The following is a 16980-nucleotide window of genomic DNA, read 5'->3' on the forward strand; positions in this document are numbered from 1 at the left end:
CCTTGCTTAGGCCCAAGCAGGTTCCTGGCAGGCTCAGGACCAAATTCCAGGGGCCACTCACGGGCCTAGCAGCCCAAGGCCGCCTCCCCCTCGTCTTTCTTCCATCTCTCTTTCCTCTGCCTGGCGAGATGCCAGCCAGCACCTCAGTGTCCCCATCTGGGCAGTGGAAAGTTTGACTCTCTGGGTCCTTGTTTGAGTGAGTGCGAGTGTGTCCGTTCCTTTGCTGTCTGCCCCAGGCGGGGCAGCGGGGGGGGGGGAGGTGGTGGGGGCGAGGGGGCGGGGGCTCAGCTAGTCCAGCCGTCTACAAGAAAATTGCTCCCTTTGAAGCTGTCAGGGGGGCCGGGAAGCCTGCCCCCTCCTGCTCGCCCGCCCTCTCCGCCCCACCAGCCCCCTCCCTCCTTTCCTCCCTCCCCGCCCTCTCCCCGCTGTCCCCTCCCCGTCGGCCCGCCTGCCCAGCCTTTAGCCTCCCTCCCGCCGCCTCTGTCTCCCTCTCTCCACAAACTGCCCAGGAGTGAGTAGCTGCTTTCGGTCCGCCGGACAGACCGGACAGATAGACGTGCGGACGGCCCACCACCCCAGCCCGCCAACTAGCCAGCCTGCGCCTGGCGCCTCCCCTCTCCAGGTAGGGCTGGCTTCAAGCTGCCTCCTCAGCAACCCAGAGATGCCTCTGGCTCTGCTGCCTCCGCTGTCCCAAGCCCTGGTCCTGCTGTCCCCAGTGCCGCGAGGGTGTCCACAGATTTCCCCGGTGCTCTCTGTAGGCTGCTGATCCACGCCCCTTCATCGCCACCCTGCGGCCCCCTTGGTCCCTGTCAGGCTTCTGCCTCGTCTCGCAGCCCTTCAGGCACCTTTCCCTCACCCCTTCCTCTCCCTCTCCCTTCTGACCTTGCTCTGCTTCATCCACCTCTTGTCTCTCTGCCTCCCACTCGGGGTCCGTCTTCTTGGCTACCACGCTAGAGCGTGGCTGGGTGACTGGTACCCCAGCTTTGCCAATGGCCCTGTTTCATCATTGCAAGTCCCAGGCGCATGCTCCACTCCCTCAGCCTCGCTCTGCCCAGGCGCCTCCTTGCTCCAGGGCTTGGCGCCTGGCCCGGGTTGGGTCGGATCGGGGAGGACCGCCCAGCGCCCACCGAGCTCAGCACCCAGGAGCAGTCCTCCGCTGCACTGCCTGAGGCCAGTCCTTGGCATGGGCTGAAAGACTTAGTTTCCCAGGCACACCCCAGGCACCCTGCCCAGATATTCCTCGCTCGCTCACCCCCAGGTTAATGCTCTGCCTCTACATCCTCTGTGAGAAGTCTGGGTCCTGGGAGCCCTGGCTGCAAGGGCCCTGACTGGGGGTGCCTGGGTGGCTCAGCCCTGTCTGTTTCCAGGACCCCCTTGGACTGGGACTCAGAATGGGTGTGGAGGGGAAGGAGAGAAAATCAGGCAACTGTGCCATGCTCCCCAGGGCGGACCTGGCTTGGGGTCCCAGAGGGGCCTGCCAAGGGACCCAGGAGAGGGAGCGAGAGAGTGCCCTGGAAGGCCCACGGAGGGGAGCACCCCCTCACTGCTCCATGGGCAGGGCTGGGTGCCTGAGCGCCTGCTGAGCAGAGCAGGGGGCCCAGGGATCTGCAGGGCACAGGGTACATCAGTCTCCAGTGGTCTGTCTTGGTGGGCAGGCCTCTCTCCTGCTGTCCTGGCTGCCAGACTGCTCAGGTCCCATCCTCAGGGGGTCCTGTTTCTGGGCCCTCGCCCCTCCCTGGCCTGCCAGCTCTCTGCCCTATAGCAACTAATTGGAACTGAGACAAGCTGGAGATGCTCAGCCCCCCTGCCCCCGTGCCAGAAAGGCTCCCGGGGACCAGCGCCCAGGGGTGCGGGTGAGCACCTCCTGGTGACACCCAGCCGCCGGTGCCAGCCGCACCCCAGGAGAGCTGGTGTATGAGCATGGGTGTCTTGGTGCGGAGCATGCCCATGTATGGCCACTGTGGGCCAGCATGGTGAGCCTTTGAGGGCAAGCCCGTGTGGGTATATTGAAAGGAAGATGCAGGGCTGCCTCCAAGCCACCAGGGCTGGGCGGTGGGAGCAGGTTGTGAGCCAGGGAGCAGAGAGGGCTCCCATGGCAAGCTGGCCAGCTGTGGGTGGCAGCCCTGGCCTCCCTGGCCCACCTTCAAGCCCCAAGGACCCGTACGGCAGTGGGCATTAACCCTACCAATGCATAGATGGGGAGTCTGGGAAAGGAAGGGGGGTGTTTCCAAGGCAAGAATGAGTTTCCTGTCTTTAGCAACATTCCAGAGTCACTCAAACAAAGCTATAGCGTGTCCCTTCCAGTGACAGCGCCAAGTCCCCAGAGGAGGGGTTTGTAATGAGTTCACACTTGACAGTTAGCACTCAGAGCCTTCAGCAAGGGCTTCTGAGTCCTTGCCACCCCGTATAGAGGTGGGATGGGGACCTCCCCACCTGCCGTCTCCTGTGCTTCCTGGGCCCACCCCCAACCCCCCACCATCTCCAGCCTGCCCGGGAGTCATATGTCCTCGGCCCACAGAATCCCCAGCACACGCCCCACCCACAGGCCTAGCCCCAGCCCTGGGGTCCCTGGCACCCCACCTGCCAGGGCCCCTTCCCTGCCTTGCTCACCCCCCAACACCCCTGCTTGTCGGAAATGTCTTCCCATGCCCACCACGACCCCCTCCCACTCATCTGTGGGCGGGAGAGCTTGGTCCCTGCCGCACGTTGCCCCCCTAGCATCCAGGCCCACCACTGAGCCCCCGACAGGCCTGGGAGCCCCACTGGTGGGTGGGGACCCACCAGCTGGGGGTCTTGCTCACACCGAGGGGCTGGAGGTGGCTTTCCCAGGGCACCCTGCCTTGGGCTGCAGGCCGCTGGGTGGGCACCGGCTCCCTCGGAAGGCAGCTCAACCCGGGATCCTGCCGGCCCTGGCCCCCACCCTGCCAGCCGGGCCTGGGGCGATCAGTGCCCCAGCTCCTGTCCTCTTCTGCTCAGATGCTGGGTTGGGAGATCAGGGGCCACAGCTCGGCCACTCAGAGCCCTTTCTGCAAGTCTTAGAGGGACCAGTTGTGGGGTGTGTGCAGAGGGGCTGCGCTGTGGGGAGGGTGCATGGCTCAGTCCTCCTGGCCTGAGGCCCGCCTAGCCTAAGTGGCCTCCAGGACCCATGGCCAGGCCCTTCTGCAGCCTTCCAGAAAGAACCAGCTTCCCAGGGTTCCCTGGGGAAGGCCTGGGGCCACCTCCTCTGGAGGGGTGGGGCCTGTGCTTCATTCCTCCTTCCCCAGGTCCCCTTCCAGGCCAGAAGATCCCCTCCACCACTTGAATCCCACAGCCAGAAGCCCCTTCTGGGACTCTAGACTCCTGGGAACCATCCCAGCTGCCCCCTTCGCTGTTTGCCTTCTTCCCCTGCCCCGTCATGGCTCTAGGTCAGAGCAGCCTCTGGGGTGGCTATGGAGGGGCCACCAGCCTTGGCTCTTCCGAGGACTGCAGAACCCTCCCACTCCCAGCTTCCCACCTGCGCAGCTCTGATCCCAGCCAGCCCAAGGGGCAGGGTCAGGTCCCGGCTCCCTGGCAGGCCTGGTGAAGGTGCTGCCCATTCCCATGAGGCTCATCTCTGAGGCTTAGGGGCCTGGGGCTCTAGCCAGCCTTCTTGCATGGAACTCTCCCGGTCCACTGCATCTTAAGCCTGAGCTCCACTTAAACACTGGCCTGAGATAAGCTGGAGGACCAGGGGCCCAACGGACTCTGTGGGCCTCTTGAACTAGCCTCTGCTGGCCATCCCAGTCCTGTTTGGTCCCTGAGGTGTTCAGATGGGCCAAGGGGAGCATGGCGGGCAGACTCCTGGGTGGCCAGAAGATTAGAAGGCAGCCCTGTCCCTGGAGGCAGGGGAAGTCTGGGAAGCCAGTGTGACTTCTATCCTCTGGAAGTCTGAGTCCCTGCTTGGCCTTGACTGCCATCCCGTGGTTCTTGGAGGCTGCCCTCATCCAAAGAGACACACACCCATGGGAGCCCAGCAGTCCCAGGAGCCTGAAGCTAAGCAGGCTGTGGGCCACCCTGGCTGGCTGAAGGAGGCTAATCCCAGCCCAGCCTGAGCCCCTGGCAGAGAGCGGGTTGCGGCAGGGAGGGGCTGCAGGAAACCTTCCCCTCTCCTCCTGGCCTTGGTGGGCCTGTACCAGGGAGGGAGGGAGGCAGGGCCCCAGGCTCTGGGGGGCAGTCCGGGAACACCTTCCCTGGGGCCCTGAAGTGCTCGCCTGGGGAGACGATGGCTTTTCCAGGAGACTCCCTGCAGACAGAGGCAGAGGTGAGAGGCTGGGCGGGGGCTGCCCTGCTGGCTGTGTTGGGGCTGAGGAGGGGCTTCTGGATCTGTGGGCCATAGGGAGCTCCTGATGGTCCTCAGAAGGGCCATGCTTCCAGGGGAGCCCCCTGCACAGCCCCGAGAGTGTGAAGCGTGTCAGCTTTGGGGCCTGTGGCACTGTGTGCATTGGGAGAGGGTGGGTCCAGACATGGGGGTAAGGACACAGACGGACAGACAGACAGTGTGTGCAGCCCCAGCTCTGCTGTTTCCTCACCGTGTGGCCTTGGGCAAGAGTTTGGGGCCAACTTCCTGAGCCTCAGTTTACCCCTTCATCAAGTCCTAAGAGCATTGCTTCCTTCTTATAGTCAACGGGGGACGGCAGGGGGCTAAGTAAAGAAATCACATGAGTCCCCTGCTCTGCCTCTGAGAGGTGACAGCATCCTCCCTTTTCCTTGGAGACTCTAGCAGGAGGCCCCGGATCTCTTCGGAGAGTGGGAGGGGGCAGCAGTAGTCCGTGTGCAGAGGACCGGGAGCGCACAGTGGGAAGGGCTGAGTCCTGCACTCCGCCGACTGTGGGGACAGGCTGGACCTTGACATGGGCACCACAGGCTGCAAAGGGCTGGCACAGAGAGGTGGGAGGTGGCTGGGCGCATCAAGGGAGAACTCCACCCTTGTCGCCACCCTGCCAGAAAACCTCTGGAAAGGATTTGAGCAGCAGATGAGCCGGGGTTTCCCAGCCCCTCCACACGTGGCTGCAAGGGGAGCAGACGCCCAAGCCTGGCTGCCTGAAGGGCATGCTGCGGCAACGGCGGGGGCTTGGAATGTGGCACAAGGTCCACCCCTCCCCACTCCAGCCCCCAGCCCCTCAGGCAGCCACTCCCACAGATGAACGCACACGCCGGGCTTTGGCAAGGCCATGGAGGGTACACATCCCCTCTCTGGTTGATGCCCAAGTACAGGCTGGAGCCATCGGCGGGGAGGGACTGGTGGACTGGGGCCTGGGAGAGTGGCAGGGGGCAGGCCGGGTGTCAGCGGGGGCACAAGTACCAGGCTGCTGGTTGAAACTGGGCCCAAAAGGCTTTGGCGGCCAGAGGGGAGGGGAGGAAGGACACAGTCCCGGGGACCCCGCAGGGCTGCGTGGAAGGTGGCACATGTGTCAGAGTTCAGGTCGGGTTGCTCAGGGGGGCAGACGCCCAGGGCTGAGGCTGCGGAGACAGCATCCGGCGTCTGCCACTTGGCAGCTGTGAGCCACACCATCTGCAGGCGAGCTCCCAGGGCCCGCCAGACCTCAAGCCCTGCTCCCGCCGCCCTTGGCCTGGCCTGAATGCCTGGCACGGACCCTCCATGTTCTCAGAGGCTGCCAACGCATCTTGTTTGGCTGTGACCTCGAGCAATCCAGTGCAGAGGACTGCGCTAGCTTTCAGAGGGGCAGACAAGGAGGGCCCTATTGGGGTGGTGGCGGAGGCTCCAGGAAGCCCAGCCTCCTCCCTCACTCACACCTGCGGTCGCCGAACCTGGGGCTTATGCCATTGCCGCCCCTGCCCTTTGCTCTAAAGAGATGGTATCCAGGGATCTCAGGGCACACTTTGGTGGGGCTTGAAACCCTCCCTGAAGTCCCTGAGGACACACCCAGAGAGGCCAATGAAGGGAAACTGAGGCCCAGAAGCCTCAGTTGTGGTGGTGGAGAGTTGAGGACTGGAGGGACTTGCTGTGGGTGTCACAGGATCTGACTATGGGGTGTTCCTGCTTCCTGGGCTGGGGTCCCCGCCTGCCTTATCTATGTGTGGATATATGTGTATGTATGTGTATATGTATACATATGTATATGTGAATGGGTATGCATGTGTGTATAGATGTGTGCATGTATGTGTGTGCATATGTGTATGTGTGTATACATGTGTATATGTGCAGGTATGTATGTATGTGTGCATGTGTGCATGTATGCATGTGCGTGTGTGTACATGTGTATAAATGTGTATGTGTGCATTGTGTGCATGTGTGTACCTGTGTGTACGTGTGCATGTGTGCATGTGTGTATGCATGCATGCATGTGTGCATGTGGATGTACATGTGCATGTATGTGTATAGATGTGTGCATGAGTGTGTGTGTGCATCTGTGTATATATGTGTGTATATGTGTATCATATGTGTATGTGAATGTGTATACATGGGTATGCATGTATGAGTGTCTAGGTGTGTGCATGTATATGTGTGTACATGTGTGTATAGGTGTGTGCACGTATATGTGTGGATGTGTGCATGTATGTGGATGCATGTGGGTGTGTGTACATATGTGTTTTGTATCGGTGTGTGCATGTGTGTGCACGTGTGTACATATGTGTTTTGTATAGGTGTGTGCGTGTGCACGTGTGTGTATGTGAGCGTGTATGTGTGCATCTGTGTGTATGTTTGTGTGTGTATGTGTGTACGTGTGTGTGTGCATGTTCTGGCAGGAGGGAGGGGCTTGGTGTGAGGTGGTGGGGAGAAGGCAGGGGCCAGGCTTTGGGAGGACAGCTGAGCCTATACTGCCAGGACCTCCCAAACTGCCACCCCCAGTCTTGGGCATTCAGGCTCTCATAGACCCAGAGACATGGCTGGAGCCCTGTGGCTGAGGAGCACAGCTGAGAGCTCAGACAGGGCCTGGAGGCGCCAAAGCTGAGTTCCAAGTCAGGCTGAGTGACTTGGGAGAAATCAGAGCCTCTCTCTCGGCCTTAGCTTTTGTGTCCATAAAATGGGGATACTCATCAGGCCAGCTCCAGGGGATCCTATCCTTCCCCCCAGGCTCCCCTGGCTCCCTCTGACTTCATGGGCCCCTTGCTGCCTCCTGTGGGCTCAGACACAGAGCCTGCCCCTTCCTCGGGAGAGGTCTCAGTTTTGTGCCAGTTCTTTGAGGGGAAATGAGGGATGTGCCGGGAAGCCTGCCCGGCCCCCGCCCCTCCAGCCTGCCCACTGCTTGGGCACAGCCATGAGCCATGGAAAACCAGCCAAACCTTGTCCTTCTGCCTCTGTCACGGGGCCCGGGTGTATGGGCCTTCCAGCCCTCAGCCTCCCTCCCCGCTCTGAGGGAACCTCTTCCCCTTGCCCCTTTCTCAGTCTCTTGGAGACCCCCCAGACATCCTACTATATCAGGCAGCCTGCCTCCAGAGCCCTCGTTGCCCCACAACTGGTCCTGGGAACCCGCCTGAGACCCCGATGGCCAGTCTTGCCGTGACTGGCCTGCCCTGTGCCTGTGCCCCCTGCCCTGGTGGAGGGCCCGATTCCCTAACAGGAGGGCCTGCAGGGAAGTCCCAGCTCCTGGGGAGACCCCTTGCCCCAGGGCAGGAGTCCCTGTAGAGTCCTCCTCCAGGCCAATGCGTGGGTCCTGGGGGGCTCCAAGCTGGCCATGGTCAGATGGTCCTCTGTCCCCTCGGCCTTCCCCAGCCCCTCCCCACAGCCTCCCGTAGGCCCAGCCGGACCACCCCAACCCTACCTGTCCAGGTGGACTGCCCACCCTGGAGCTTGCCAGGGCTCTGGCAGGGTGTCCCAGCCCTGACTCACTCTCCCTGGGAGGTAGCGGCTTTGGCAGGGGCATCGGCAAGGAGGGGCAGGGCAGTCTCCTCCCTCCCCCACTCCATCTTGCTCTCCTGCTTCCATCCTACCCTTCCTGTTCTCTCCCACTGCTCCTCCTCCTCCTCCTCCTTCTGCCCCCGGGTGTCCACTGGCACTGGGAGAGGGTCCTACAGCGGCAGCAGGCATCGGAGGCCCTGCCCTGCCCTGGAGGAAGGGAAACACCATCCAGGTAGGTGAGTGTTGAGCCTTCTCCCTACTTGGGGGCCAAGACCCTCCGGGCAGTTCCCCTAGGTCCTGCTGGGCCGGCCTGAGGCTGGCAGGCCCTGGGCTGCAACTGTGGGATCTCAAGGCTCAAAAGAATGAGGGAGGCTCAGTGCTGCCCCAGCAGGGGCCTCCTGGTGACCCCAGGGGTCAGCATGAAGTCCAGCTCCACATGAGGGGGAAGCTGAGCTAAGCCTTGGGCTCCGACTCCCACTTTGCAGTGTGGCCCAGGGCCTGTGGGCTCAGGAGGGCTCCGGGGCTGGCTGCGGAAAGGCCACTCCACAGGCCTGGCAGCCGCTATAGCCACAGCCTCACCACAGGCCCCTCTGTCCACAGGTGTGGGAGGGCGCATGGGTGGCTTCTAGGGGGGATGCCAATGCAGGGGGGACGCGTGCCAGCAGATGCTCCCTGGAGCACCCGAGGAGCTGCATGGGGGCGACAGGACAGGCCTCCATCCCAACCCTCTCCTGAGCTTGTGCTCAGACCCAACCTGGCCCCGAAGTGGCCTCAGGCCCCCGGCCCACTGGTAGCAAGGACTCCAAAGCGGCAGCCCCGGGCAGCCAGCCCAGCCCCCAGGGCAACTGGGGAAGCATCGGGCAGGGCGGGGCTGCTCATAGGGTGCTGGCCTGGGGACAGGGCCCCCACCTCCCCACGGCCTCCTTAGACCCCTGCAACCAGCAGCTGGGCTTAGGGGGCTCACCTCGCTCTGCTGGAGCCCCAGACAGCCCCTCCCCAGCTAGTACTGGCCCTAAGTGAGGGTCTCCTGGGCGTGCGACTGCTTCAGGTCTGCCAGAGGCCCCTGCTGCCCAGCTGGGCTCCCCGTCTCCAGATGCACCGAGGGCCACCCCAGGCTGGGTGGCAAGCAGGGCAGGCATGTTTATTCCCACTTAACAGATGGGGAAGGTGAGGCTGGGATGAGACCTGGGCCTTTGCTGGAGAGTCAGGGTGGATGAAGTGGTAAGAGAGGCAGGGCTCCAGCCTCTTTCTGTAGGGCACATTCCCGGCTGCCTCTGGACGGGAGACCGTGTCTGATGAGGAGGAAGGAGGCAAGCAGAGGTGGGTGCTGGGGGCAGGCTCGGGCAGGGCTGCTTCCCCTCCACTCCCACTCGCCGCCTCGGCCTGGGGGGCCTCAGGCAAGCCTGACCCTGCCCTGCCACCCTGGCGGCAGCCTGCTCCCCTGGGGGGCCTCTCTGGGCTGCCGAGGCTGTGGGCAGGGAGGAAGGGTGCGAGCAGATCTGGGAGCTCCAGGGCTGTTTGGGCCAAGGCTGTGTGGGTGGGGGGCTGGGGCGGGTGGTCCAGAGGAGGAAGCCAAGGCCCAGGGGCAGTGTTGGGGGCGCCATGGCCTCCACCTCGGGGGCCTCCACTCAGTGCTGCCTCAGCCAACTTTACCCATGGCCTCAAAGGACACCCCCTCTTTCTCCACTCTGCCTCTCTACCTTGGCCTTAGAGGGTCTCTGAGAAACGTGGGCAGGGTGGAAGGGGGCCTCAGGAGGTAGGAAGCAACTCAGAGTCGCCAAACTCAACTAACTTCCTCCACGCTGCCCTGAGCCCAGAACTCAAAGGAAGGATTGGCCCGGGTAGGAGGCCACAGTGATGTCCCCAAAAGTGAATTCTTCAAAGCCCTTGAGGGCCAATGGCTAGGATTCCTCCTCCACCTCCTCCACGCAGCCTCATGGATGCCCCCGCCCTAAAGCAGGCTTCTGGCAGACTCAGAGGCGTGGGGGCCTGCAGACTTGCTAATGAGGAGACATTTCATCGCCTGATTAAGCCAAGTCCTGTCCGGGATGGGGAGGGGGGTAGTGGAAGCAGTGAAGGGAGTGGAGTGGAAGGGGCACCCTCCTTGCCAGCAGCATCCACTCCCTTCCTGCCTGGAGCCCTCTGCCCACACTCCGCCCTCTCCGCCTCCCGCTCCAGGGTCTGGCCGTCCCTGGTGAGGGATGGGAACGCAGTGCCACCACACACGCGGAACACCAGCCCCTGGCATGGAGAAGACAGGTGGGTGCTGGTGCTGATGATCCCCTCGCCTCTTCCCCCAGGTCCATCCGCCATGTGGCCCCTGTGGCGCCTCGTGTCTCTGCTGGCCCTGAGCCAGGCCCTGCCCTTTGAGCAGAGAGGCTTCTGGGACTTCACCCTGGACGATGGGCCATTCATGATGAACGATGAGGAAGCTTCGGGCGCTGACACCTCGGGCGTCCTGGACCCGGACTCTGTCACACCCACCTACAGCGCCATGTGTCCTTTCGGCTGCCACTGCCACCTGCGGGTGGTTCAGTGCTCCGACCTGGGTTTGTCCCTGAGTGATGGGGAGTGGGGCATGCAGGGAGGCTCAGGTGCAGCCTGAGAGCCCCTTCTGAAGGGGGCACATGCTGGTCCTGTGGGACGGTGGCGAGCATGATGTAAGTGTAGGAGGGGTCCAGCCGTCTGGCTGTGAGCTGTGCAGTTTGTGCCCACTTGTGGTGGCATCCCCCTGTGCCCGTCAGTGTCCCTGTGTGTGTGTCCCCGGTCCTCCCTACCAGTGGGGCTAGTCGGCTGGATGGCTCCAAGTTCATGCTGGTGATGGTGGTGGGGCCCCTAGGTCTCAAGTTCATGCTGGTGGTGGGGGTGGGGCCCCTAGGTCTCAAGTTCATGCTGGTGATGGGGGTGGGGCCCCTAGGTCTGAAGTCTGTGCCCAAAGAGATCTCCCCTGACACCACGCTGCTGGACCTGCAGAACAACGACATCTCCGAGCTCCGCAAGGATGACTTCAAGGGTCTCCAGCACCTCTACGTAAGGAGCTGGGAAGAACCAGCAGGCCTACAGCAGAGGGCAGGGGTCCGGGTGGGTGCATGTGCATGGACGTGTGGGGTATGAGAGGGGTTCGGGGACTCGTGGGGCTTCAGGGTGAAGCCTGGAGCCAGCCGTGATGGGAGCTCCCGGGTTTGCGGCTCATTCATGTGGGTTTGAGCAACCGCAGCTGCAGGACCGGATCGCTCAGCTCGGCTCCCTTCGTGGCTGAAAACGTTTCATCACGTGCACTCCTCCCAGCAACAGAGGAGAACGGATTTCATTGTAGCCGGTGTGCGTGTGAGGAAACTGAGGCTTGGAGCGGCAAGGCAGTGGTGGCACTGCTGGGGCTCAGGACCGGGCCTGGGTGCTGCCTCCTGCCCTGCACTCTGCTCACAAGCATGGACTGACCTCCTCAAGGCCCAGTGGGCTGGGGAGGCACAGGAAGGCAGGAGAGAGGGGCGGGTGGGGTGGGGAGTCTGTGCCTTCACCTCCTCCGCCCACCCTGCTTCAGGCCCTCGTCCTGGTGAACAACAAGATCTCCAAGATCCACAAGAAGGCCTTCAGCCCACTGCGGAAGCTGCAGAAGCTCTACATCTCCAAGAACCACCTGGTGGAGATCCCACCCAACCTACCCAGCTCCCTGGTGGAGCTCCGCATCCACGACAACCGCATCCGCAAGGTGCCCAAGGGCGTGTTCAGCGGGCTCCGGAACATGAACTGCATCGGTGAGCTGAGGGCCTCCCAGAACATTCCAGAGCCTTGTCTTGAGGCATGGGGAAGGGAGACCAAGGGATACCTTTAGAGGCTCAGTTCAAGAAAGAGTATGGTGAGAACGGTCAAAAGAAAATCCATGGATTTCTTGGCAAATCCTCCATGCAGGCGATCACCATGGCTAAAGAGAAGACTGGGCCAGAGGGGCCGGGTGGCTTCCGGGAGCCCCATCTTCATCTCTAGCACTCCTCCCTTTCCTCTTGCTCCCCCTGGAGCTAGCAGTCCTGGGGCTAGCAGTCCTGAACAGCTAGGAGTTTGCAATTAGCCCGGTAAATTAGCAGAACTGCTTTCAGGAGATGGGAGCAGCCGGCAGGTAGCAGGGCCCACCACACTGGCCCGGAAATGACAGGACCCAGGGCTGTGCAGGGACCACCAGGCTCCCGGGCTAATGAGGTCTCTCCCCTAGAGATGGGCGGGAACCCACTGGAGAACAGTGGCTTTGAACCTGGAGCCTTTGATGGCCTGAAGCTCAACTACCTGCGCATCTCAGAGGCCAAGCTGACTGGCATCCCCAAAGGTAGGAAGCCCACTCTTCCTGCACGCCTGCCTGCCTCACCCCCAACAGCACAGATGGCCAGGGTGGGGGCTCTGGATGGGCCCGATCTACTCAGGGAAAGGCTCAACAGTCCCCTCCCGCCACCTGGGGCAGAGCTAGGGCCCCTGCCCTCAGCACCTGCATTCTCCCCTGTGCCCTCTTCTCCTGGCAGACCTCCCTGAGACCCTGAATGAACTGCACCTGGACCACAACAAAATCCAGGCCATCGAACTGGAGGACCTGCTTCGCTACTCCAAGCTGTACAGGTGAGGCCAGCAGGGCACCGCCCAAGGGTGATGCCAGAGTCCCTCAGTGCTGTGTGGCCCCTCGCGCCCAGCCCCCCATCCTTCCCTCCAGCCTTTGAGTCCGTGTCATTCTCCCGCTCACAGGCTGGGCCTAGGCCACAACCAGATCAGGATGATCGAGAACGGGAGCCTGAGCTTCCTGCCCACCCTCCGGGAGCTCCACTTAGACAACAACAAGTTGGCCAGGGTGCCCTCAGGGCTCCCAGACCTCAAGCTCCTCCAGGTGAGAGCTGGGCATGCACAGCCAGGTTCCCTAAGGCTGGGCTGGGGGAGGCGTGTGTGTCCCCGGGCAGTCCCTCAGTCCCCTGGCCCTCCTTCCCGACCGGCTCTGGGCATCTGCAAGGGAGCGGTCCTGATGCTCCCAGCTGGTGCTGAGGAGGCAGGGAGCAGGGGCTCCATGGTGGATACCGAGCAAGGCAGCCTGGTAGCTCTTGGACCCGAGGGTCTCCAGGTGGGTCGGACACCAGAAAGATGTGGCAGAGTCCAGGGAGTCGAGAAACTGTGGGCGTGGGAGTGCACAGATCTGTCCCAAGACAGTGACAGCCCAGGGCAGGAAGTAGGCTGACGAGGGGGAGCAGGGTCTTGCCTGGGATTCTATCGGGAGCTTCCATCCCTGGCCTGGCCCGCAACCAGGTGGGTGATCTTGGTCTTGCCCAGCCCTGCTCCATCCACAAGTGTTTGGAGCACCCCCATCCGCACCAGCTGCGAGCCAGCACCGCGCAGGCCATGCCCATGCTGGGCCGAGTGCGCCCTCTAGTGGCCATTGTCATGTTCACCAGCACTGGGCTCCCAGCCCAACCCAGCAGGCGCCTCGCCTGCCCACCTCTGCTTCTCCCAGAGACAGCAAGACGGTGGCTCCAGAGAGTTGGAGGGGCTGCTAGAGGGCGAGCTCCTCTGCTGACTGGAAGAAAGAGGAGGGCATCCCAAGGGCTCTTTCTCCTCTCATGCCCCATGGAGTGTGAGGGTGCTCCCTCGAGGGTCAGGCCACCTTTCCTTCACCTCACACCACCAAACACACCACTACCCCAGCCCCGCCCCCACATGTCCTCAACCCGACCCACCTGAGACCCTCATCCTTGTCCCTGGTCACATCCAGTGCCTTAATCCTGGCTGACACCCACACAAATAACACGCCCATGCCTTGGTTTGCTCCTCCCAACAACGGGGAGCCTCTGGTGTGGCCCTTGAAGTAGGGTGCAGAGGCAACAGCAAAATGCCTCCTGGAGGCAGCGGGCTTGGCGTGGAGGGAGGGAGGCCTGCCGTGACCCGGCCTCTCTGCCTTCAGGTGGTCTATCTGCACTCCAACAACATCACCAAAGTGGGTGTCAACGACTTCTGTCCCGTGGGCTTCGGGGTGAAGCGGGCCTACTACAACGGCATCAGCCTCTTCAACAACCCCGTGCCCTACTGGGAGGTGCAGCCGGCCACTTTCCGCTGCGTCACTGACCGCCTGGCCATCCAGTTTGGCAACTACAAAAAGTAGAGGCAGCTGCAGCCACCGCGGGGCCTCAGTGGGGGACTCTGGGGAACACAGCCAGCCATCCTGATGGGGAGGCAGAGCCAGGAAGCTAAGCCAGGGCCCAGCTGCGTCCAACCCAGCCCCCCACCTCGGGTCCCTGACCCCAGCTCGCTGCCCCATCACCGCCTCTCCCTGGCTCCCAAGGGTGCAGGTGGGCGCAAGGCCCGGCCCCCATCACATGTTCCCTCGGCCTCAGAGCTGCCCCTGCTCTCCCACCACAGCCACCCAGAGGCACCCCATGAAGCTTTTTTCTCGTTCACTCCCAAACCCAAGTGTCCAAGGCTCCAGTCCTAGGAGAACAGTCCCTGGGTCAGCAGCCAGGAGGCGGTCCATAAGAATGGGGACAGTGGGCTCTGCCAGGGCTGCCGCACCTGTCCAGACACACATGTTCTGTTCCTCCTCCTCATGCATTTCCAGCCTTTCAACCCTCCCCCACTCTGCGGCTCCCCTCAGCCCCCTTGCAAGTTCATGGCCTGTCCCTCCCAGACCCCTGCTCCACTGGCCCTTCGACCAGTCCTCCCTTCTGTTCTCTCTTTCCCCTTCCTTCTTCCCTCTCTCTCTCTCTCTTTCTCTGTGTGTGTGTGTGTGTGTGTGTGTGTCTTGTGCTTCCTCAGACCTTTCTCGCTTCTGAGCTTGGTGGCCTGTTCCCTCCATCTCTCCGAACCTGGCTTCGCCTGTCCCTTTCACTCCACACCCTCTGGCCTTCTGCCTTGAGCTGGGACTGCTTTCTGTCTGTCCGGCCTGCACCCAGCCCCTGCCCACAAAACCCCAGGGACAGCGGTCTCCCCAGCCTGCCCTGCTCAGGCCTTGCCCCCAAACCTGTACTGTCCCGGAGGAGGTTGGGAGGTGGAGGCCCAGCATCCCGCACAGATGACACCATCAAGGGGGGAGCCCTAGGCCTGTCAGGCCCTGGCCCTTCTGCCCCAAAGAGAGGAGAGGCCCCACATCCCGCCAGAGTCCCAGACACCGGTTTTCCTAGAACCCCCTCACCCCCACTGGCCCACTGCTGGCTAGGTCTCCCCTTATCCTTCTGGTCCAGCGCAAGGAGGGGCTGCTTCTGAGGTCGGTGGCTGTCTTTCCATTAAAGAAACACTGTGCAACGTGGCTCCGTGCGCTGCTCCTGTGGCGGCCTGGCCTCTCTGTGCCCCTCCTGGCCCTTGGGCTCCTTGCCCTCAGAAGAGGGGCCCCGTCACCCTCAGAAGAGGGGCCCCGTCACCCTCAGGTCTGGGCTAGCCTGGACTAGGGAGGTTTCCCCTCCCTTCTAGACACTTCCATGGCCCCAGCTGTCCTGAGACGCGGCTCCAGAATCCAACCAGGCCTGAATGGCACCTGCCCTCTCAGCGTGGAGCGTTTGCCAAGAGCACGCCGACTGCAGGGCGCCAGGCTAGAGCCTGGAAATCTAAGCGGGGCCCGGCCTGCCCAGCTCCATGGAGTCTAGAGTTCACAACGAGGCACCGCCAAAACCCAGGGGGTGACACAGGAGGGAAGGGGCCCCATGGAGCCAGGGCAGGGTGCTGTGTGCACCCACTTGCACTGGCCTGGCCTTGGCTCCCCTGCTAGCCCCCTGGCAGGTGACACTGTGTGTAGGCAGAGCCGAGCCTGGGCTGCAAGGCATTCACACACACGCAGCATCCAGAGAGAGGATCCAGGTCAGGGCCGGGAAAGCCTGCATGCTGGGGACACAGGTCGTCCCGGAAAGGACAGCTTGGAGGGGGACAGTCCCCAGAGCAACGCTACCGCCTGTGACTTTCCTTCAGCCCTGCACGAAGAGCCTCAGAGCAGGTGGCGGGACCTGGGGCTTCCCTGGGCAGCCCAGGCTCCCAATGGAAATAGAGTGGGCAGGGCCCGCGTGAATGGCAGCCTGGCACTGCGTGTTGGCTCCTCACACATAACTGCGTCTTTATGGCTGGACTGGCACTGGCGCACTGGCATCCCCAGGTTTCTCCTTTCTGGGATAGGAGGTGCCACACAGTGTGGTGGCCCAGTGATAGAATGTCACCATCAGCATCACAGCACTATTCTGGGCCATGTGCTCTACGGCCCGGTAATGTCTGCTGAGCTGGGCAGGCATGGTGCAAGGGAACTGGGCAGGGGCCAGGAGTCAAGGCTTCGGGCAAGTCCCCTCGCTGGCTGGGAGGAGGGGCAGCCAGCGCCACGGCCTGGCAGAGATGGAAAGATGGGGCTTCCGCCCATTCATCTGTGAGTGGGTCTTGGGGCATTGGCTCTGTGTTCAGTGGGTCCAACACAGCCCCCGTGAATCTGTCCACTCTTCCTGCCTCGCTCCCATCCTCCCTGTGCCTCCTTTCCTCTCTGTCTCCCTCTCATTTCATGCACCTTCATCACACCTGTCCTCTGCGTGTCCCAGCTCAGGGATGCAGCTCAGGGATGCAGCTCAGGGATGCAGCTCAGGGATGCAGTGTGGGTGGAGGACAAGCTAGTGGGATGAATGTGATATGGGTGGTCAGTGCAGAGGAAGGCATCCTGCAGGCTGCGTGCTTAGCCCACACAGCAGGGGGTGCCCTGCAGGCAGCACACACTCTGCCTGGACTGGAGTGCCAAGCCCCCCAGGCAGGAGCCCAGAGCTGGACAGGGTCACAGCCTGCAAGGGCTTCTGGGTCGTGGTGGAAGGTGAGCTCCATCCTCAAAGCAGTTGGTCCTGACCACAGTGTGAAGATGAATCACATAGCCTCACTCTACCGCCAAGTGTGGGAAAAACTATTAGCTAATACTAGCCAAGGTGAGACTGATTTGGGCTTAAAAAAGAAAATGGCTAGGCGTGGTGGCTCACGGCTGTCATCTCAGCACTTTGGGAGGCCAAGGCAGGAAGATTGCTTGAGGCCAGGAGTCCAAGACCAGCCTGCGCAACATAGTGAGACCCCATCTCTAAAAAAGAAAAAACTAAAAAATTAGCTAGGCATTGTGGCACACGCCAGTGGTCCCAGCTGCTCAGGAGGCTGAGGTTGGAAGATCATTTGTGCCGGGGAGGTTCTCCCGGCAAGCT

The 16980-nt window shown here is 62.2% G+C and overlaps 1 protein-coding gene across 1 annotated transcript; it reads left to right on the forward strand.

The window, feature by feature from the left end:
- Window positions 1-323: 323 nt before the first annotated feature.
- BGN (biglycan) lies at window positions 324-15083 on the forward strand. Its single transcript, XM_003804851.5, has 8 exons — window positions 324-622; window positions 10120-10368; window positions 10737-10849; window positions 11361-11574; window positions 12027-12137; window positions 12328-12421; window positions 12545-12683; window positions 13746-15083. The coding sequence occupies exons 2-8, from the start codon at window positions 10131-10133 to the stop codon at window positions 13941-13943; spliced, it is 1107 nt and encodes a 368-aa protein (XP_003804899.2). The 5' UTR covers window positions 324-622; window positions 10120-10130; the 3' UTR covers window positions 13944-15083.
- The last annotated feature ends 1897 nt before the right edge of the window (window positions 15084-16980 follow it).

Source organism: Pan paniscus, chromosome X (assembly GCF_029289425.2).
Source record: "Pan paniscus chromosome X, NHGRI_mPanPan1-v2.0_pri, whole genome shotgun sequence".
In the NCBI taxonomy this organism is placed as follows: domain Eukaryota; kingdom Metazoa; phylum Chordata; class Mammalia; order Primates; family Hominidae; genus Pan; species Pan paniscus.